General features: G+C 37.8%; 1 protein-coding gene across 6 annotated transcripts in view; it reads left to right on the top strand.

The window, feature by feature from the left end:
* Window positions 1-23115, top strand: part of DENND5A (DENN domain containing 5A) — a 70079-nt gene that overhangs the window by 34687 nt on the left and 12277 nt on the right. For 2 of the 6 annotated variants that reach the window (XM_069803812.1, XM_069803811.1), the window contains 12 exons: window positions 4963-5280; window positions 7462-7677; window positions 8609-8843; window positions 9308-9458; window positions 10094-10187; window positions 12189-12296; window positions 13285-13416; window positions 15088-15240; window positions 16102-16206; window positions 18458-18542; window positions 19954-20038; window positions 21072-21200. In XM_069803812.1, coding sequence (XP_069659913.1) covers window positions 4963-5280; window positions 7462-7677; window positions 8609-8843; window positions 9308-9458; window positions 10094-10187; window positions 12189-12296; window positions 13285-13416; window positions 15088-15240; window positions 16102-16206; window positions 18458-18542; window positions 19954-20038; window positions 21072-21200 — 1811 coding nt within the window. The remainder of the gene's footprint in view (window positions 1-4962; window positions 5281-7461; window positions 7678-8608; window positions 8844-9307; window positions 9459-10093; window positions 10188-12188; window positions 12297-13284; window positions 13417-15087; window positions 15241-16101; window positions 16207-18457; window positions 18543-19953; window positions 20039-21071; window positions 21201-23115) is intronic. The other 4 variants (XM_069803816.1, XM_069803815.1, XM_069803814.1 and 1 more) reach the window with 3 other exon arrangements.

Genomic DNA, 23115 nt, shown 5'->3' with positions numbered 1-23115 from the left:
GTCTTGGGCAATAGCTTTTTTCTTTTAGAAAAGTTGAAAGATTTTAAGATAAAATCCAGTTCTCTGCTAATATAAGACAGATATCTATTCTCAGTATTTTTATTTAAACCATTAAAAAGATGTTATTCAATGGTAAATCCTAACAAATTCTGTGGGGTTTTATTTTTGTATGTTGTTTCAGAAGGTAAGAAAGATCTCTTGAAAAGCCTTTTTTCCTCTTGATGCCAACACATTTAGACCAAACTGTCCAAGATAATTATTTTGAAAGACAATCACTGCTTTGTATGCATTCTCAGGCTATCTGCTGGTGAGATAGATCCTTGATAATACTGCAAATTTATTGACAGACTTCAGTTTCATGTTTTCCTGTACTTCAGTGTTAAGCAGCCACTTGAGGAGTTAAATTCATGTTTCTGAAAGCTGCAGCTGTAAGTTGTTCTCAGTCACAAATTCTGGGTTGGCATGAAGAACAGTAGTGCTGAGAATAAATGCAAAAGGTCACTGTTTGCTTATAAGAATGGCATAGGAGCATCCTTTAGAATTTAGGATCACTATAAACACACTTTCCGCAAGCCAGCTGTGTGTGTATAAATTTGCATATCCATGTTTTCTGTGTGTTAAGTGGGTGGTTATTTGCATGGTTGGGACCTAATGCATAAAGGTGATACATGCTGTAGATGAATGGGTTTTAGTTTTGCAATGCTGTATTCAAGCAGAAGCCTTAACTCAGAACTATGTTTCAATCTGACTATCTAGGAGGGGGTGTGAAAACCTGTATGTGACCTATACTTTGAGCACCTGGGCTGCATAGGGGATTACGTAGTGGTGATTGTGCTATCGGAACTGACTGTTCTAAGTTGCTGTAGGCATCTATTTGCATACCATGTAATTATATATTAACGCTTAAAGTAAAGAATATTTTCTCTTTAGGATGTTAGTGGGGTGGGGAGCTTACTCATTATTAGTGAATGGTGGTTCCTCCTTAGACATCCTTTTGGCAGAACCTAAATCATTTCCTTCTATATTTTTGAACAGAGCTGAAAGGAAGGATATGGGCTCGATGCAGGCCTTGCTAGATGTGTGGGGGTTTGGCCCTTATTGTATTTGAGGTCAAACTAAAGAATTGCAATTGTCCTCTGGCTTTGGAATTGATGGGTGTAGTCCAGACCCCACTGAGCCAATGGAAGGTTGCGCTGTTGATCTCAGGGGACCAGGCTTTGGCATCAGATACATGGACATTGACTTACTTGCATCCACATTTCTAAGGTTTGTAAGACTTTCACCTGGACACCTGTTTATGGGAAAGACAAGCTTTTAAATTAGGATGTGACACCCTTGATCCTTAGTGTAGTGTCTCAGGAAAACATTTTATTGTGTGATGATGTTATGTGTCCTCTCTTGTAACAATCTGCTATTAAAGTGGTGTGTAACTATTTGAGGTTTTCTTTTTGGTCAGAAAGCCGGTACCTCAGCAACAAATCAAAGAATATTTGACTGTTCTAGAGACCTGAAATATCGAGCGACTAACTTAAGGATGCTCTTTCAATTATGTCTCTACTTACACATGTTGCTAAGTATCTTGTCTTTATATCATTTTAATTTTGTGTGTGTAAAATGATGATCAATATATCAATAGAGGCTTACATACAGAGTTGTCAACTATTCACAGCTCACTCAACTGTCTGCCTCCAGAAACAAAAAACCTAAAACTCTGTGATCAAAGAACTCCTTTATTTTTCTACTTTGTGTAAACTTGCCCAGTTCCTAGCATGCAAAAAGCTTTGGATGGCCATGATTCCATAAATAAGTAAGTGCCATTTCATTTCTCTTGCTTTCTAAGGGAGGGGACCCCTCTATCCTTACTGGTATTCCGTTGTGTTGGATCTGTAGTGTAGCAGCATTGTGAGACTTACTGTTTTGGTGTCTGTTACTGGTGGTTTATTTACTTGGGATTTCATTTTTACAGAAAAATGTTGTTTTGATACCTCTTGAAGGGCTTGTGAAGTGAGGTGTCTTTGCCATTTCTGTTCCCTGGGGAACATGGCCTTTTCAGAAGCGCTTATGCAGTTCTTGAGGATGACCTTTAGTCTCCCTAAGTTAAAAGAGGCTAAAGCCATCTACTGAATCTCCTTTGCTTATGCTGCTGTAGGTAGTCCCCTATCTTATGGGTTATTATTAACCAGGCACTGAATAAGTGTAGTGTCCCCAAAAGTATTCTTTACACTCTTTAGAGTATTGCTGCACACTAACATATTTCTTTTTTTTAATGCTTCTATAGAGGGCAAATTCTGGGAAATGTTATAGTAAGTTGTGTGATAATCATCATTAGTGGCTTAGAGTGTTTAAACTATGTGTAATGGTCTTAAAGAGAAACTCTGCAAAAGGGATATTTAACTGTTAGAAGAATTAGCCAGGTGAGCCCAGATACTTATAAGTGATTTTAGCAAGCATTAGATTTGGCTTCATTGGCAAGGATTTTATTTTCAGTGTGAAGACTGGAATCTCTAGATTGGTAAGGTTAACGTTTGGTTACTTTTTGGCCAAGCACTTTTTAGGTACAACCAAGCTTAACCAAGAGTGATGTTTTCTGCAGAATCTGTGCTAAGGTAAAATAATCCAAAAAAGTAAAGTTGAATGGCATGCATTAAAGACAGTTTTAAAAGGAAGTAATAGAATTAAACGGTTTGAAGAGTTTCTTAATGAGTCTGTCTTGCCATTTTGCAGACCATTTGTAACAAATTAAATGTTTTTTGTTTTTCCGTCAGCACCGATTGGTAGGCATTGTGCCTAGTTTCAAGGCTTTATTTCTCTCATGCCTTGAAGTGCTTACAGTGTTCCTGATAAATATTAGCTGACTTCACTGCTAATCATCACAGAACCATGTGTATAGTGGGGGTCTTGAAGTTCCTAAATTCAGGTGCTTACTTGAAACATGAGAGTTCTTATGTACATACTGTCCCTTTGTGCTGAATGTTTCTTTGAACGGGAAGCAGATGCACTCTGCGTGCATCCTAGCCTACCACTGGAGCTGCCTTGCTAGGAAGCCACATGCACCCCCTGCTCTGTTTGAGCAATGTTGGTACTGGGGAAATCTGAACAATGACACCTGCCCTATTTAAAAAATAAAAACTTTTTCTAGGGTGCATCAGAAGCTGTTTCAGAATCAAGATCTTAGTTCTATTTATTGACCTTGGATTGTTTTGCAACACCTAATTCAATTTGTGATGTAATTTACAGTAAAGGATCTACAAGAGCTACTAAACTGTTTTATATGCATTGCTTTAAGCGTAAGAAATCAATCCCAGTATTAAACTGGTAAAACATCAAGAAGTAGAGAACTGGAATTCTTCTACTTACCTTTTTAACTATGGGTAATATTGTAGCAGTATTGGACTTTTTCATGCAAAGTTCCATGCAAATCTAGTGTAATGTGTCCAGTGGAGTTCTGCTTCAAGAATTACAATGGGTTTTTTTAAATTTTAGAGTTGAAGTTCAAGGAATCAAACACAACAGATATTTGTGTTTTAAGGAGGATTGACATCCTAACTCTGTTCTGTACAAATGCCAAGAGAGCCAAATCTGGCACAAGTATTAAATGTATGTTTTCACAACAGTTTACTTAAATGGAGGGGTCTTGTCAGGCACAGCTTATCTTAGTCTACCTATGATAAAATCCCACAGCAAAATCCTACTGGAACTACTTTGTCCTTACTGATGCTTCAGTGCTTATGTACATTGCTCTGATTTCTGGGATCATCCAACATTCATACAGTGTGAGGTTAATCTTTTCCAATTCTTTCTTTCCTATTAAATTGTGAGAGTGCTTCCATTCTTCTGCACTTACTGAATCATAAAAAATAGCTGGAGGTCTGTTAGCTCTCATGACTTGATATGTATTTTTGCTGCAAAGCTATAGTGAGACCTGAGTTCAGGTGTGCCTCCTAGAATAATGCAATTAAACTAGGTTGAAAGTACCCCATAGTCTGGGTGAAGGGATTTTGTATAGGGTAGGCTAAACAGAAAAGTGACAGTCCATGTTAATTCTGCAGTGAAGAAAAACTGAAATGCTTTTGCAGAAAAGCAAAGTTATTTTTCTGTATGCTTAACTTTCCAAGCAGATTTCACACATGAATGGGGTTCTTGCTGTGATGTATGTACTTATGTAATGTCGTGAAGCCATTTGATTCAGATTTTGCAATGCAGAAGCCAAAAGGGGAAATCCCCCCCTCACCAAATATAGGGTGAGGTAAATTCTTGAAAGATGCATAACTGCTTTTGATGTTGCTGTGGAACCCACACAGGTGTTTGGTTTTTTTGTTTTGTTTTTTTTTCTTGGTCTTTTTTGGTGATAAATGAGGTAGAGATTGGAACAGGAAAACAGAACTGAAACTAGTTCAGTTAATTTTTCCCCTTGGAAACAAACTTCTGAACTCTATTCAAGAGTTGCCTTAGTTCTCAAGTTGCTTACAAAAAAAAGGAGAAGATAACTTTATTGCAGCTTCTGCAATATCAGTACACCTTTTAGAATGGAATTTGCCAAATCTCTTAGAGGAGTGGACTGATAATCTGAAAAACAGGCAGTCACCCACTTACGTATACATGTGTATAAAAATAGTATTGCAAATATCCTGTAGTTAAAATCTAGCTGTATGTGTATGAAAAACTTCACACATCTGTACCTAACATATGCTACAATCTCTTTTCTACCTACTAAACAACTTTAAAATGAGTTGTCTTTCTTGTTACCCCCTTGAAAGACCTGGAAATGTAGGCCTTGTGCTGCTTTCTTCAAAGCCAACCAACCAGTTCAGTTATGGTTGGAGCAAGTCTGTTTTACAAAATAACCGAACAAATGCAAATGTATTTGAATATTTCAATAAGCAGAAAACCCAAAGATGAATAAAACATGACCCTTGTGCTCAGTGATGTTGTAACAGTATCCTATTCTAAATTAAATCCCAGGCTAACCTGTGCTTTGTGGATGTAGACAACCATTTCATTGAGCTGCCAGAAGACTTGCCCCAGTTCCCAAATAAACTTGAGTTCATTCAGGAAATTTCGGAGATACTAATGGCTTTTGGAATTCCACCTGAGGGAAACCTTCACTGCAGTGAAAGTGCCTCCAAGATGAAGAGCCTCAGAGCATGTGACCTGGTTTCTGATAAAAGAAATGGGAACATAGCAGGATCACCTTTGAATTCCTATGAGCTGCTAAAGGAAAATGAGACAATTGCAAGACTCCAAGCACTTGTAAAAAGAACGGGTGTGAGTCTAGAAAAGGTAAGCTATGAAATTACCTGCACTCTCTCTGGACCTGCAGTAGCAGGTGGTCTGAAGTCAAGGTCCGAGGACTCTGTCTGTCTTCACTAGAAAGAACTTTATGTTAATGTGTTCACAAACCTTGTTAACATCTGTAGAGACAAGGGCAAACTTGGGGGAGAGAGGGAATAGGGTTTAACCCCACAGCATCTAGGGAAACCTTGGCTATCCTCCAGGTGTTTCTTTGCCAAGATAATGTGTTTAAAAATACACCTCGCCTTGTTTATTCTTGGTTTTAAGATTTATTCTAAATTTACAACATTTTCTTATGATTCACATGGCTAAAACTGACATCCAGATAATCCTGAAGTTAGAATCCAATCATGGTTTCTATAAGTGTCTGTCTTTCTCATTGTGTGTAGAATATGTATAATTTTTCTTGTATATAATACACTTGCCATAGGGATACTGTGATGCTTTTTTCTGGCTGATGTTGTAAAGTGCCTTAGTGTCCGATTCCCAGCAAGTGAATGTGCACAGTTTGTGGTGACTCTGGTTGGATTTTTTTTTTTGACAGTCAGAATTGGGAAAAGAAGTTGTGGCCCTTTTTGCATAAAAGTTATTATGTGGAAGACCACTGTAGGCTTTTTGAGCCTTTGTGGAATGGAGTGAATATTTTCTCAGCAAAGGTTTTATTTCTTGCATGTTTAAATTATCTTGACCAGTTCTTCATGGCTAAGTCTGATTCCTACCCATGTGACTGTAACTTGGGCTACAGGCGGTGCCAAACAGAGATAGAAATTGTGTGACCTCCAGTAGGTTGGGGAGGAGAACCGCTTTGTGGGGAGGAAGTTGCAGGGGGTTAAAAGAAGCAGCAGCTGGTTAGTAGACAGGATTAGATGCTGAAATCAGCTGTGTTCCTCTCTCAGGTTTTTCTTTTGTGTTGTGTTCTTCTTGTTCAGGGGAAAATTGGTAAGAAGCTTTTGTTCTTTTGCTTGAATGGATTGGGAAGCGATGGGAAGAGTACAGGTCTTTTTAATTTCTTGTAAGTTTTTGCACATTCAGGCCTTATCTACTCTGTACTCTCTTCCATAGTAGTTAAAGTCCCATTTTACTAGCCTTTTTGTGATGATAGGAGTGTATAGGTTATAACTGTCAAAATTTTCTCAAATATGTAAATGAAAACCTGCTTAGTGCGAAATACCCAATTAATGAGGAATGTATAGATGCCATGTGCTACTTATGAATGCAGTTAGAAATGGCTGAATAGCGGAGCTCTCTATCAGAGAGCATGGCTGTAGGATGCTATTTATGTCTGGCCTTGGACTGCTATAACCAAAGTGCTTTAAGAAGCATGGGACAGCTGCAGCAACTGCATCGTTGTGCAGATGTAAGCTCTAGATATTATGTCTAATTATGTGTGGTGGTGCCTCTTACAATAATTAACAAAGGCAGGGGTAGCAAATGTGTATTCAAACTAGTGCATGAATGCATGTGGCTTTGATTTTTTTCTAGATACTCAATTCCTATCAAAACTAATATGAATTTAATATCTGAATCTCATATTGCTGTCTTCATAAATCTTAGCCCACATGTTAACTGAAAATGCATTTTATTTCATTAAAGATTACTCTGGGCTGTGCAGTGATGAATTGTGCAATACGCTGCTAAGGACTTAGGTTACAGGAAACTAGCTACTAGACATGCACAGCTTCTTTTTACTGTGCATTTCTGTATTCATTTGAAAGCTGGTATGTATTAAACTGTAACAGTACTAAGCTTGGGCTTGTATTACACCAGAGACAAATATGTATTTGCCTAATATGCAGGGGTAGTAAAAACCCCTAAAAAGCCTATGCAGGTGATTAAAGGGTAAAAGAAAGTAAATTAAGTATATGGCATATGTGGGCATGTATATGGTTGTTATCTATCCTTTTTTAATCTAAAGGATATCCAGTGCAACCAGTACTAAAGGAGGTTATAGTTTATTATTGAAATTAGAACTTTTATAGACAAAGATTTCTTTCTAGATTTTTCTGATGTTGCTGTTTTATTACAGTGCCTGAAACTATAAGTAATTTTTTTTTATTGGAATGTTGACTTGAGAAGTAGCAGTTGAATGGCAGGTTAAGATCTTGTATACCTAGAATACCTGACAAAGCAACAATACAATTTTTTTTGTGTGTTCCCTTACTTTCTTAGTTGGAGGTGCGAGAGGAGACCAGTAGCAAAAAGGATCTTAAAATTCAGTGTGATGAAGAAGAATTCAAGATTTACCAGCTGAACATTCAAATCCGTGAAGTTTTTGCCAATCGCTTTACACAAATGTTTGCAGATTATGAAGTATTTGTCATTCAACCCAGTCAGGACAAGGAATCTTGGTTTACAAACAGGGAACAGATGCAAAACTTTGATAAAGTAAGTTGTGGTAGGAAGATATGTCAATGTAAAAAGTAAAACGGTATTCAAACCTAAGACTTTGTTTATTGGGCCATAAAATGGAAAACAGTACTGTCAAATTTGTAACTTCTTTCTTAAATTCCAGTGTTCCCCAAGAGAGTCACATCTTGTATATTTTGTGGAAAAATGTATACATATCCACACTTAGAGAGATAAAGATACTCTTTTAAGGATACTGTAGAAAGATACAGCCTGCTGGAGAAAAATATCTTAGAAAGCCTCACTTTATGGCTAACATCTACATTAAGATTAAATATTACTAGTGAAAATGATTTTTTTTTTTTTTTTTTTTAACCAGAGGAGTTGCTGAATATGTTAATGAATAAAGCCATGACCCACATAACACTTGTGTACATGTGTACCAAATGTATTCCTAGCTCTTTTCTAGGGAAACACAAGACCCAGTTCTTAAAATTTTACTACTGTCTTCTTTATTGGAGACCGGATATTTGTCAGCAGGATAGTTCACGTGGGTGGAGATTATGTTGCAGCACTGCCTGCTAAAATGCTAATCTGATTCCCATCAAATCGTATGCAAAGGTTCTCATCAACTTCATAAGCTTTGAGCCCAGCCAGAAGTACATAATATCCACACCTGCGGTACTGTTGTTGTGGTTTCCTGGGATTCTGTTGAAATTTTTAGAAAATTAAGGAAATGGTAAAATCACAGTTTGATAATTATTGTGCTTTATAGTAGGTGATTGTCATGGAGCTGAAGATTTCATATAGACTGCCTGTTTCGGAGATAGAATTGGTGTGTGTAATAAAACTAGGCTTTAAGTGGCACCAAAGCACTCTAATACATCCTTGATTAGAAAAATTCGTGGGTTTGGTGGGTATATCTCTCTCTGCAGACTCCCAAATGGTCTTATCTCTTCTTCTCTGTTAGGCATCTTTCTTGTCGGACCAGCCTGAACCTTACTTGCCTTTCCTCTCGAGATTCCTGGAGACCCAAATGTTTGCATCTTTTATTGACAATAAGATTATGTGCCATGATGAAGATGATAAAGACCCTGTTTTGAGAGTATTTGATTCTAGAGTGGATAAAATTAGGCTGCTAAATGTTAGGACGCCGACTCTGCGCACATCTATGTATCAAAAGTGCACAACCATTGATGAGGCTGGTAAGAGTAATAAGCCACTTTATTGACACTTAAGAAAATACAACTAGTCAGTCCTGTTTGTTAGATACATTAGGTTAAAGTAAAGTAATGATTCATGCTTTGAAACCTCAAAAAATACAGATCAAAAAAGCTGAGGTGTAAAGCTTAAGTTGGGAACTAAATGTTATATAGGAAGCTGAAATGTGAGATGAAATTAATGTAAAATTTAATTGCGCTCAACTGTTTTCCTGCATGCGTTGTGTGAAAAATGTTTGAGCTTAAGAAGATAAACATTTTTCTCCTTTTGGTGGTAGTTTTTTGATGTTTAACACACTCTTGTACTAGTGTACCCGTTCGGGTCAATAAGAAACTTCCAACTCCTCTCCTAAATTTGAGATCTGCTTTTAGTTGAGGATGTGTGATTATAGATACATGTGTGATTAAGACACCTTAAAAAAAAAAATTTAACTTTCTTACTATTTCAGAGAAATCTATTGAATTAAGGCTAGCAAAAATAGATCACACTGCAGTCCACCCACACTTGCTGGACATGAAAATTGGACAAGGGAAATATGAGCTTGGATTTTTTCCGAAGCTTCAGTCTGATGTTTTATCCACTGGACCAGTAAGCAACAAGTGAGTAAGCTAGGACAACAGGTGCTGGATCTTGGCAAGATCTATGGAATGGTACTAAAACACAGATACTAGAAGGCAAATTCAGTATCTTTTTTTTTTTTTTTTTTTTTTTAGTTAGAACAGATCAGATTATGTGGGTGGGTTGTGTGTGGTGGGTTTTTTTAATGTCTCTTTCTTCGTTTTTTTTTTCTTTAAGTCCAGACTTCGAGAAGCAAATTACTTAAAGCCTTATTATGTTTGAGGTTATAGTTGATGTACTTTGAGTTACTTATAATTACTGTTGATATAAAAGCAGATGTCCTTATTGGATCTCAGTTAAGAGCTAGCAAATATTTTAGGATATCTTCTTATAAAAACTTTGAAGGAAGAGGAAAAAGGTGTAAATTGTAACTGGGTATCATAAAAGAATAGAAAAATACGAAGCAGGTGTATGTGATCTAGTTTTCTGAAATCCTTTGGTTGCCCAATGTTGGATTGCTCTGCAGAAATTCTTTGTGTTTATTTGCAGCTGGACTTTGTCTGATGCAATTGATGTCAAAATGTTCAATATACAATAAAATAGAAACTTACTTCCTCCCTTGCCACTGTCCTTCACCTATCTCTTGACATCTGCTTAATAATATTCCTCCATCTAGGTGGACAAAGAGAAATGCTCCTGCACAGTGGAGACGGAAGGACAGACAGAAGCAACACACAGAACACCTGCGTCTTGACAATGATCAGAGAGAGGTGAAAATTGTTGAACTATAGAGATCTGGGTTGTTTTTTTTTCCTAATTGTCTGACTAATGCTCTGTAACCTTTTAGAAATGTCTAGACAGTTACTTGCAGTCCATCTCTGCTCTCCCTTATGTGTATTTAATACAAATGAGGTTCTTGGTCCTTAGCAGACCAAAAATACTTAGTTTGCTTATTCTAAAATTTACGCCATTTTTACGCCCTCTCAGGACAAAATTATTTCATCCCATGTATAGGAGAGTTCTCTGAAAACATCAGCACACGCTTTAAAGGAAAAAAAAAAAAGTGGGGGGCTAGGGGGAAGGGGGGAATTAATATTAACAGGTTTTAGCCATCTATCTCCTGTCTCTAAATAACTTGGTCACCCTGTGCTTCTTTTATATATTTGATGGAGGAAAGATAACTACCTCCAGAGAGTGATTAATTTAATCCTAAAATCAGAAACATTGCCTTCTGGAGTTGCCTGTTTTTCTTCTGTAGACCATAAAAGAAGTCTTAAGGTGGCAAATTGACACACAATCTCATTCTAAGGTGGGAATGTGAAGCCCACCCATGCTCTCAGGTATGTGTCTGTTTTTACACAGCACAGTCTGATGCTGATTTACGCACCTTCTGAACTGATAACTTCTCTCACGAGTGCTTCTACAGCTGACACAGTTATTCTTTGTGGTGAAGGGATTTTGAAAGATCTAGGTGATGTGAACTAATTACAGTGCAGTTTCTGATTCATATGATACAGACTGCAAACTGCTACACCGGGTGTTGATTTATGGGTAATTCCAAGAATAATCTGGTTTAAAATATCAGCTTTTTTTTTTTTTTTTGTTTAGTAACCCCAAAGCTTTACTTTTGTTAATATGTATGTTGTTCATTGAAGACAATGTTCTCTTGGCTTGTTAAATATCTTCAGAAAAAACTTCATTTGGAATTTTAAAGTAGTCTCGTGTCTGTTAGGATAGTGTTGTCAAAATCCACTATCTTTGTCTGTCCAGTTCATTCTTTTATGGTAGTGATGAGTTTAATTGCCTTTCCAGTGTACTGATTTCCAGAATTTTCTCATTGGTTTGTTAAAATTTTGTTGAAGTGTAATGTCATCTATGTCATTCGTAGCCATGTAATAGAAGAATGTCTGCATATAAAAAAAACGAGGAGTAGCTTCTGGCTTTGACATGTCCCATACGCTCAGATAACTCTAAAGTACTTTTTACTTAGAAGCAACAGAAGTGAAGAATAGTTGATTTGTAACCTCATTATTGCTTTTAACAATTAAGATGTTTAGCACATGTAAACTTCTGGTAATTACAAAGGCAAAAATCTACCTCTAGTCTCTGGGGTTTTTTGTTTGTTTTGTTTTTTAACTGACTCTTCACAAGTTGATGATCCTATAGGAGTTACTCTGTCACATGAGGCAAATAATTTCTGAGGAATAAAAATTACAAATACATGCTCAGGTGAGGGTACCAACTGCTAGGTTAATCTCTGCTGGTGTTCCAGGGTTTTATGCTGTACTTTTTTGATTACATACTACTGACTGAACATTCACCCCCTCTCCCAGGTGAAGCAGAGACTTTCCTATTAAGTGTGAAAGAATGGGGAGGGAGCCCTTCTGACATGAACACTGGGGATCAGGCTGAGCAGGAGGCAGTGGTTTCAAAGTGCCATGTAGTGAGTTTTGGACATTGAAGCTTTGGGGCAGCCAACAAAAATCTGTGGAATTGAGACTTAGTGGCTTTTAACTTGCAAATATTTGTGCCCAGTGGAGGGCAGAGTTTACACCAATCCAGTGACTGAACACCATATTTTCTTTTTCTCATTTCAGATTCATTACTTATAAATTTATTTTTATGTTGAATGCTTGGGAGTTCTGCACTGTATTATGTCTTCACTCTTCTCCTTTTCTGTTTTGCATGCTTGCTTTTATTACTTCATATCCGCTTACCACTTTCACTTTACACGGTCTGCTTGGCTTTTTGCTACCAACTTGTCCTGCCAGCACCTGGACTTTTCCATGTCAGAGCTTCAGTTGCAGTTATGTTTAGACTGGGACCAGCATGATTGGCCCTTCATACCTTCTATAAAATCTGTGTCAGAGCGTTATCTGGTATGTCCAATGCACAATATGACTGTAATCATAGTTCTGGATAAAGATGCTTAATTAAATGTATATATCATGGCTCTGTAGTGCAAGGCTGATGGAGAAGATGTGTTTTTACCTCTTTGCATATCGTATTTGACATATTTGTCTAGTCACTGACTTTTCAGTTGGTCATTATTTCAGTGTAAGCTAGAGAAGTTACCTATTAATCTTGAAATATGTACTAATCCTGAGTATTCTGTCAGTGCCTGTACAGGACTTTATCACTTATTCACAGTTAGCCATGCCCCAACCAATCTGTGATCACCTGGCTTTCAAAACATTTGTCATGTTATTCTTGTCTCTGAGGTGAAAACAATGGCAACTCCTTGATGGCAGAAAAGCTCTTTCAAGTATAGTGAGTTCAGGAAATGATTTTGCTCAAAAATGCAGATGGTTCACAGCTGAGAGCTGTTAGTAGCATTTTGCAGCTGCTTCCTGAAAGACTGGGAGGGTCAATAAGAAACAGAAGCTTTGCAGGAATGCAGGGCATAGCACAGATCTCGGATCTTGTCAAGTTCCAGGCAAAGTTTTCTTGCAGTACCCATGTAGACTAGTCTGCCATTTGAATAGTCTTGGTCTGGGTAATTATTACAAACTTTCATTTTATATGAAAGAATAACAAGGCAGTTCTTAGTGGTGGAGAGAGTAGTTGATTCTCTATGCATCTAAATACCCTTGGCAGTTGTATTATGTTTTTGTTATTCAACAGTGTGTGTTCTAATACTAGGTAGACAGCGTAAATGGGGATTTGACCTCCAGTGAAATAGTACCTTATGTGTCTCAGCCCAATATAGTACTGGACATAAAAAGGGGCCTTTTCTGAAAGAGGATGTGATCCCTTCCTCTTCATTGCACAGGGGTGGGTTATAAAGGAGAGATTACCCTTTTCTCTTGGCAAAGTACTCTCACTTGCACTTTTATCTGTATTTGTCCATTTTCTACCCCAATACAGAAGTATATCCAAGAAGCCAGGAATCTGGGCAGCACTATTCGGCAGCCCAAACTGTCTAACCTCTCTCCATCGGTAATTGCACAAACAAACTGGAAGTTTGTAGAAGGCTTGTTGAAGGAATGCCGAAATAAGGTAATACAAAGAATAATTCTGTTCTCTTGCACCTCATATCCATCCTTTATGGACCATTTTGTGGCCAATATGTTTGAACCCCACTCTTCTGCCATCTGTTTCTGCTTTATCCCTATAAAGATTTTTGCACGGTAGTGAGAAATTAATGAAGAGATAACGTATTTAGAAATTCTGCAAGGAGTGGAAACGTTATCAAGCAGATTTATGATAAAGAATGCAAAATGAAAGAAAGAGGTTGAATATTCTGATGGGTCTTTATCATCCCACAGCCCATGTCTATAATAGCATATTTCAGTTATTGCTAATGAGACTATACTATTTCAACAAGAGAGAATATTCCAAAAGAGGAGGTTGTGGTGAAATGCAGGAGCTTTTCTCATAACTAAAGGAAGTGGGTTAACAAACTTCTGAAACATTAAGTTTTCAAGCACTTAACAAAGAAATTTGGCATTAGTTTGTACACATGCTTCACCAGTATATATTTGACAGTATATTAATCTGAATTAAATGTTAATGTTTACACTAACACAGTAAAGAGAATAATTATCATATAGACACATTTCTTGCCTTAAGTCAGTGGAGGTAATATAGGAATTGTATACAACTTTTCATAAAACCGTGTTCAATATGTGCATCTACTTCTGATTTCACTTTAGTTTTCTGTATATATGAAACTGTCCAAATAATCCCCTTCACTTAATAGAGGCATATGACGGTGAAAATCCTTGAAGATAAACTTGGCTCTTTCTCTGTGGGAATGCAACTCCAGTGAATGTAGTGAGCCTGCTGTTAGCAGAGAGAGAAATTACCAGGGGAGGTGAGGAGGAGAAGAAGCTAGAGACTAGCTTGGAGTTCTTCATCTCAGCTAAGACTGTTCACAGGTGCCTAAGGGAGTATTACTCATTTGAGAGCTACTCTAGAATAGCAACAGAGATGAAAAATGTGTAAGAGATGAGCAGAAGTGATTCCCTAGTCATTTTTCCCTCCAGGCAGCTATATGACGAATACATTGTGACTGGGAGACTGTACTTTAAGAGTTGGTGAGAGCTTTGTTGACTGTTATGAAACTGCACACGACTTAGGAGAATGTGGCTCATCAGGAAGCTCAAGAGATGCACTCCAGAATGGGTTCGATTTAAACGTAGATACCCTTCTGACAGAACGGAGTCTCACGGGAATGACGTATTCCCTGCTCCTTGGAAGTGCTTGTGCACGTTCACCTCCTCTGGGAGGAGGTGGACATGGCATACTGCTCCCAGTCCAGCACTCGCTGGGCTTCAGAAACACCCAAGACCTACGTTGCAGGGCCTTGCTGCTAGGCCTCTAGTTTGTCAGTGTGGGGCCTGCTGTTCCCTTTGCTGGGGTTATTCTGTGGAAGCATATGTGCCCATTTGCAAGCCCCTTGTTAGAAAGACAGAAGAGGCTGTAAAGTGATCAACACTGGTGCTACCATGGCTTGAAAAACAGGTATAAAAAAAATGCAGTCCTGCACTAGCTTACAGGGATAAAAGAAACGCAGTCCTGCACTAGCTTCAGAAATACTACATATGCCCGGTTATTCTGCCACATCTTTGCTATTATGTGCTTCCTTGTTGGTTGTTTAAAAAGTGTAAGGGATCTTGGAAGTTCCTGTGGAAAGAACTAACTCTCTTTTGCCTTGTCCTTTTTGAGACCAAGAGGATGTTGGTTGAAAAAATGGGTCGCGAAGCTGTGGAGCTAGGTCATGGTGAAGTGAATATCACCGGTGTAGAAGAGAATACCCTGATAGCCAGTCTGTGTGACCTCTTAGAAAGGATATGGAGCCATGGTCTGCAAGTCAAACAGGTGAGGAACAAACATTCCTGTATGTTGCAGAGCACACTTTCCTGAAGTCATGTTATGCTCTTCCTGTCTCCACTTCCAGAGGATACCTTTTGTGTGTATATAGATGTGTTAAAATACTTGTGTGTGTCCCCAGCCTTTTTTATGTCAGTTACTGCCCCCTTGTCTGTCTCCACTCTTTGCTCTGGGGTATGTGCAAGTGCACACGTAGATGTGTTCCACAGATGACTTCTTGGAAGACTTTCTTTCCATTTGACCTGGGGCTTTTTTGTTTGTTTGTTTCATTTGTGGGTTTTGGTGTTTTTGTAATAGGATGGTAAATAAAAATGTTTCTGTATTCTTAATACTTTCATTAATGAAATTGCATAGGCTGTAAGGCAGCATATGTTAAAGATGCTGTCAATGGGATATGGTATGGGGAATTTTTTTTCATGAAGGATAATTTAGTTTCTAAGAGTAAAACCCTTGCTATTTTGGTTCTTCCTGAATGTTGTAGGGATGGTTAAGTGACATGTACAAGATCACTAGTTAGAGGTGTTGTTTTTTGTATAAAATTAATAATTTTTTTTTTTTGTCATGCTCTTCTGTTTGGAGTCACTTGGGAGAGTAGATGGAGTTTGGAAGGCCTTTATCCTTTCTTCCTCCTTTGTACAAAGGAATAGCAAGGACAGTAAGGATTATAACTTTTTTTGTTAAAGACTGTGCAGAATAAATGTACATAATCCAGACAGCTGTAATTCAGTATCTCTGTTCCCAGCACCCAAGCGCAGGTGTTTAAATCTGCTCTCCTTCAAAATATATATCAGTTCTCTATGTGAAGATTTATCATGTGATTCTCTCCCTTCCCTCTTGTATATCACTTAGGATAGAAGCTGTACTGCTTTCGTCTTAGAAGACAGAGCATCAGTATACTGTGCTTCAACTCAGATTTGGGCCTTTCAGACCACCAGACGGCCAACCCTACATAAGGTTAATGCTTTGGATTGATTGCAGATGTTGGCAAACAGTGCTGAATGGTGGAATAAATAGAGTGGTTCAATGTAATAGAGGCCTGATGGAGAAAGTGCAGTGCATCTCATATTATGATCCACGGTTTTTAAAAACAAAACAAAAAAACCCACCACCAATTCTCTGATGTGCTGGCCTTTATTAAATATGCAAAAGCCTGCTGTTTCATACAACAATTTTATTTTATTTTTCAATAATAAGCCAAGGAAGACTCTTCTTCCTCAATTGGCCGTAGTAATGAGGATGGCTTTCCTTCCACCAATTCCTGCTTTTACCTTTTTCCCTGCTGATAAACGCTGATAGTCCTATATTAGCTACCTACAGATTCTTCCACACCTGGTGAATCCACACCTTCCTTTGCCCAGAGCAATGCAGGAGAGTTGTCGGATGTAGGGTCTGATGACTCAAGTAGTCTGAACTTTCAGGCGGTCTTGGTTATTCCCTTGCCTGTTCTCTGTCCCACTACTTTCCTTAGGCTATCTTCCTTTCCCTTATAGATACAGCTTGCATCATCATTGCTATTTGGTGAAGTTAAAGGAGAGTACCATGATGGTAAAGGAAGTGGGCAGATACATACTGCATGAGTTCTTACATTCATCGTGATTGTTGACATCTATTTGCTGCAGGATCCTTTGTTTGCCGCTTTATGTGATCTGTTGCAGTTCTTCCCACGGCAGCTAGTTGCTGAACACTAGACTGTGTGTGCATGTGTGTGTTTATTGAGAGAAATGCCATTTTGGATGTAACTGTTCCCTGGTTGATATTTTTCATGCTCTCTTTTTATGTTTTTGAGACTTGCAATATTGGCTTTCCATGATGGATCTGTCAGGTACACACATAAGGCATTGAGCTTCTCTGGATTTTTTTTTTTTATCTTCACCACTGAATGCGTATTTTTAATAGATTTTTCTCAACAGATTTTACAGATGCTCTAGGCTTTATCTTCTGGAGGCATGCCACTTCTGCAATAATCCCTCATGGTCGTTAGTTCTTTATGTCAGCTGTAGTGAGCTATAGGATTGAAGTGTTTAGAGATTTTTTTAAAGATAGTTTTTAAAAAACATATTTCAGAGTTGAACCATAATTACTGTCCCTCTAGGAAGGCGCTTGCATGATTTTAGATGACATTGATAGTGCTGAATTGACAACTGTTGCTTTACGGTCATGGTTTCTTTCTGCACAAAGTTGTAAATAAAAATATGGCTTTGTGATATGACTGCTTTTCTGAAATGCAGAATTGCTAAATCTTTACTGGGATTTCAAGTTAATTTAATAATTTAGGAAGATAAGTAATACTAATTAATTTCCTCTGTAAGTAATTCCAATTAATGTGCTGGAGAGCCCCTGTTCAATTACTGCTGCCTTTCTGTGGCTTTGCAAGCTTTTGGTTTGTCATGCAGAATATTTTAGGATGAAGCCAAGAATCTTTTTAGTTTGCCAGTGAAAGATTTCCTCATGCTCTGCTTAAGCCACCAGAAGTTTAAGAAAGCAACACAATGAGCAAGGTGCATCATTTAACATCATTTGATGGATTTATCTTGGCCTAAATACAACATCCCAAATTTTAACTTTTAAGTTGGTTTTTTAATGTGTAGAGCTGGAGTATTCTTGCTGATAAGCTTTCATTATCCTGGTTGTGTTTTGGGTTGTCTTACTGTGTTTGTGATTATCCAAGTCCTCTGCCTGATGAAATTGAGGGGGATCTTTTGCAGTTCTGAAAATTGACAGCATGCATCTGTAGCCCTGTACCCTAAAGGAAGCAGATGCGCAAGACTTGGTCTGGGTATAAGATGGTTTACTCAGGCTGGCTCTCCATCTCTTGTCATTTCACTGCTGGAGAGGCAAGGAAAGAAAGACACATACTACAGGTTACGGCCTCAGAACTCCACTCCCACATAGAGTTTTACAAGCTTCTAAATGTTTTCTTTTCATGTTAATGAACTATGAGGAATGAAGTTCAATTGACTTTCTCCTGTTACCAGAATCATTAGATCCCAGTAGCTTGACCCTTGCTTTTCTTTCTCAACCTCTTTACAGCTCCCAAGCACCTCCAACTTGTGTCTCATTTTTTTGTTTTTAACAATGACTTTATAGGGAGAAACATATTAAAGCAAGTTTTTGTTATGGCTGATACTTTCAGTGATGATTTAAACTTTTTTTTTTTTATTCAGCTGATAGTGATTTCTTTAACTAATTTTTTTTTTTATTTTAGGGAAAATCTGCTTTGTGGTCTCATCTGTTACACTACCTAGAAAACAGACAGAGAAAAACTACATCAGGCAGCTTCAGTACCTCAGGTAAGATTGGCTTCTGCTGGAAGATGATGATTAAAAAACTATGAGTAAGAGCTGCCTGCAGATTTGCACCATGCAGAGATTGTTTCCTTGGAAATATCCTTCACCCAGTATAACTGAATCAAGTATTCTAGCTGCTATAGAATTAATATGGACCTGGTTTATTGTCTCAGTATATTTTGTGAAAAATAAACTTGTTTCAATTAAGCCTATTTGTTTGGGTCTGGTATCTGACTACTGCAATAGTCAGATACCAGAAATATCTACTATTTCAAAGATAGGCTTTAAAATGGATTGTTCCAATATACCGTCCTCCATGTGACACATAGTCACTGCATGACTGGCAAAACATATTATGTTATTAATGGGGGTGGAAAACAAGTACACGCATATAAAATTGTGCTGTACATCCTGAAGTTTTACATTCTCTCTTGAAAAACAACTGAACAGTAGGCTTATTGTTTAAAAGAAGATGACATTTAAAAAAATATAAAAACCACAGAAGAAACATATTTTAATTTTTGTTATATCAAGTGTTGCAGTAAAAGTAATATTGCATATAAGATCCACTGATAATCTGTTTCTAAGGTTATTAATGTAATTTGTAAACATTACTTCTGGTGTCAGATGGGGGCATAGGGCATAACTTGGGAGTGAGCAATGGGTTTGGGGAAGTGGGGGGTGCTTTTTTTTTTTTTTTTTTTTAAAGTTGCTGTAGGCAAAGAGCTGAGCATTACTAACATGCACAAGGTCCTGTAAGCAATCAGAAACAAAGGTTTGGAAAGTATTAAGGTCTCCTGAATGTCGCTTGCTCCATAGCATTTTTGCATGTCAGACTGAAGTTACAGTCAGTTTTATGCTTTCTAATTTGGGATTGAGGGCAGGGACTGTATTTAATATGCAACTTGATTCCAGAGTGGAATTTGAAAGATAAGAGAAATAATACTGCTTAAAAAACCCAAATTGTGCTATTGTAAAAAGTAGTGGTGTTACAGGAGTGTGCGAAGTTAAGCATAGGATGTGTGGTGTACCGAGTAAAACATGTCCAACACTGTTTTCTGGTGTCAACAGTGCCAGTCAGTTTTACTACATAGAAAGGAAATAGCGTAGTCTTTAGAAAATAATACTTGAGTAGTACATATCTTAAGCCATTTTGATGTCATACCAATTTCAGCTGAATCTAAGCTCATTAATGTGTTAATGCTCGGTATGTGCTGATCTGCATAACCATCTGTGTAGCATATTAGATTTTCATGTCATTTGAAGTGGAAATATGCCACAATGTCTTCGCAAAGCAGCGATTCACCAATAATATAAGAGTGCAAGTTGGTGTTCATTCACCTTCTTTTTTTAATATTGATTTAAAAATCTTTAGGTGGATTTCTACTAATGAGAAATTCTATTCTGAATCTAGGAATACTTCTTGATTCAGAAAGGAGAAAGTCTGATACCAGTCCAGCCATGTCACCTCTTAGAATCTCTCTCATCCAGGATATGAGGTGAGTTTAAACTATTGCAACTAACACAGAAAACCTGTGAGATTTGCATACTTGTTTCTGTGTATAATGTGTACTGTACAGAAAAGACTGTGTTTCATATAGCAGGAGGGGGATGCGGAGAAGGAACCTGCTGAACTGTTTTAAAGTACATAGTGCAACTTCTTCATTGACCTTTACAAAAACATGTTTCATACTGAGGAGATTTTACCTTGCCACAGCTACTAGCTTATAGAAATACCCTGACACACTTTTCATCTTTTTAAAGTATTCTGTATTGTTTTATTTCCACAGAGATGTGGCTGTAGCATGTGTGTTTTCCCTGTCATTGCCAAGTTGGTTGCGTAGCTCTGAGCTCATCCTTGCTTCTCAGTGAAGAAAGCAGTTTAAAGAACTTGTTTAATCTAAAGAATGGGTTTATTTAACATTGAGTACTGTAGTGTGAATAAAACTATAACTTCTGCTCAATGCCTTCTTTTCAGTACATCAAAAAACAATATACAGAACTTCTAAATTAATTTTGAAAGGATTTTTCTTTCCTTTTTCCTTACCAACATCTAATTTTTTCAGTAGGGAGGAGTGAATTGAGGATTTTCAAGGGACATGCTTGAAATATTTTAAAATATATTTTAAAATATACCATTTGTGTCTTGTATGCAAGAAAAGCTACTACTGAGCATGCAGAGACAGTATTTAATTTTCCAAAGCACTCAGCCATAATTGTTGCAGTGATAAGGTCCAGAATGATTCTTAAATCATGTCAGGCAATGGGCCTGGTTTAGAATTTTGTAAATAGGGCACTGCATTGCAGATATTTCCTTTTCAGGCTCTTATTCTTTTTGAGCTAGATATGCAAGGCATTTAGATAGTGCTGAATATTAAGGTGAACATGTCTCTTTTTCCAGTAGTTTGTCTGATATTTTGCATTCTTGGCAAAATTTCTTCTTCAGCCTAGCTTGGTTCAAAAGAACTGTCACACTTTGAAAATACTGGGCAGTGTCTTTTTTTTTTTTTTTCTTTTTTCTTTTTTCTCCAGGCATATCCAGAACATTAGTGAGATCAAAACAGATGTTGGCAAGGCCAGAGCTTGGGTTCGTCTCTCCATGGAAAAGAAGTTGCTCTCTAGGCATCTAAAACAGCTGCTTTCAGATCATGAACTCACAAAGTAAGATGGCTTATCTTAGGCAAAGCTTTTACAAAATTAAAGCTGTATAGTTGTTTGACTTCAAAAACCCCAAAGTGCCTATTCTTCCATCTGCTTAGCAGTGTGCAAAAGGAATAGAAAAAACTAGCCTTCCAAGTGTGTCTCTATACCTGTGTGTGAGCCATTTGGGAATTATGATTCAATGCTGGGGTTCTTCAGGTACAGAATTAGTTCTGTGAGTGTAGCCTGTCTGCAACTTTGAGGTGAAATCTTCAAAAATTGTTAGGTATTAAATGAAACAGGGCACAGGTCCAAACACCACTACTTTGCTGACTCAAGCTTTTTATCCTGCCCCCCTTTCTGTAACTGTGGGATATTTTGTTTTCCTTGGATTGTTTGTGTGGTTTTGGAATGCTTGGCAAAGTGCAGCTTAGGTCCTGGTTGCAGTTCTGGCACGATATGAAGAGTGTAAAGGCATATCCAGATGTGCTTCTGTGGTTCTGTTTACTGTGACTCAGAGTGACTGTTCCTTAGCTTCTCACTTCCGTCTCCAAACTTGAGACATTCTTGTAACTCCTTTTAGTGCTATGTAAAATAATGTAGATAAACCACACCAGAAGTTGATTTTAAGAGAGCAGATGAATGGTGTACGTGCAGTACCTTGAAGGTGACTAGAAAGGCTGTGATGATCAGTTCTTGCATCTCATTTTGGGGCAGTAATCTCAAGATAAGATCTGGTAATCTTTCGAAATCTTCCATCTAAATCTTTCAGGGCATGATTGTCCACATCTCTAGATCAAACTGACAGTGTCTCAGCTTGGTTTGTCCTCTCCTACACCATAAAGGTTTTGCATTTACAGCCTGCTTAAGAGTGTAAGGTGAATTGCTTTCCTAATAGTCAAATATCTGCTATTATGATCCATTTCTTGTCTTTATTATGTCTCCTAAACATTTCGATATACACGACTTTAAATTCCTTGTATATGAAGTCATAAAAAAATTATGAAAAGACCCAACCGTTGAGACCCAAAACACTATTTAAAGAGTAATTGTACTATAGGAAGAAAATGGGAGAAGTATATAAAGTATGAGGGGGGTGTGAGTGAAAACTGAAGACTTGAACCTGTAGAGAGTTCCAAATACTGCTCACTTAAACTCTGTCAGAAGTACTCTGTGCTAGTGCTTCCTGTAAGTACGCATCTTTAAGGGCAAAAGGAGAAAGGCTCAGCAGCAGGACTTACTTGATGATGTCCAGAGCACATGCATGTTGTATTATCTTCATAAACATAAATAATTCTTTTGTAAATAGTTGCACAAATCAGAGTACAGGCTGTATTTAATACTAATTGTTTTAGGAGTAACAGTTTGAGGTTTGTTTAGTATAATCTGTGCAGAAAAAAATGTATTGCTGATAAGATTGGATATAGTGTTTACTGTGTGGAAATTAAAGGTTCTGCTGTATGAGCCCTAGTAATTGTCATTAGCTTTAGTTGAAGACTTTCTTTTTGGAGACAGCTTAACCTATGCTGGCTACTCTTCCTTTCCTCTCCTCCCACTCGCACCACCTTCCAAGAAATGTCTGCCCTCCCCCAATCCCCCTGAGCCCCAACTGCTAATTACTTGAGATTTGCCTTGTGTTGAATTATGTTGGACTTTGATGAAGCTGTGGCCTTCCAACAGCGAGCAAGGAAAAGCTGAAGGACAGAGTGAGGATAGCTAATAAATCTACCTGTATCTCTAAATTAAGGTTAAGCCACTCCAGTGAAGTCAACAGTCCAGATCAGGTTAAATTTAGCAGTGCTTGTCCTGTGCAGAACATGTGCTGTGAGAGGACTTTCCACACACCACCACACTCCACGTGCCCCACCTGCCTCGCTCTCAAAAAGAAGAAAAAACCCATCTCTCTTAACATTGACCAATGCACTGCTCATCTATC

Source organism: Haliaeetus albicilla, chromosome 16, assembly GCF_947461875.1.
Source record: "Haliaeetus albicilla chromosome 16, bHalAlb1.1, whole genome shotgun sequence".
In the NCBI taxonomy this organism is placed as follows: Eukaryota; Metazoa; Chordata; class Aves; order Accipitriformes; family Accipitridae; genus Haliaeetus; species Haliaeetus albicilla.
This window is presented reverse-complemented; position numbering and strand designations above follow the sequence as displayed.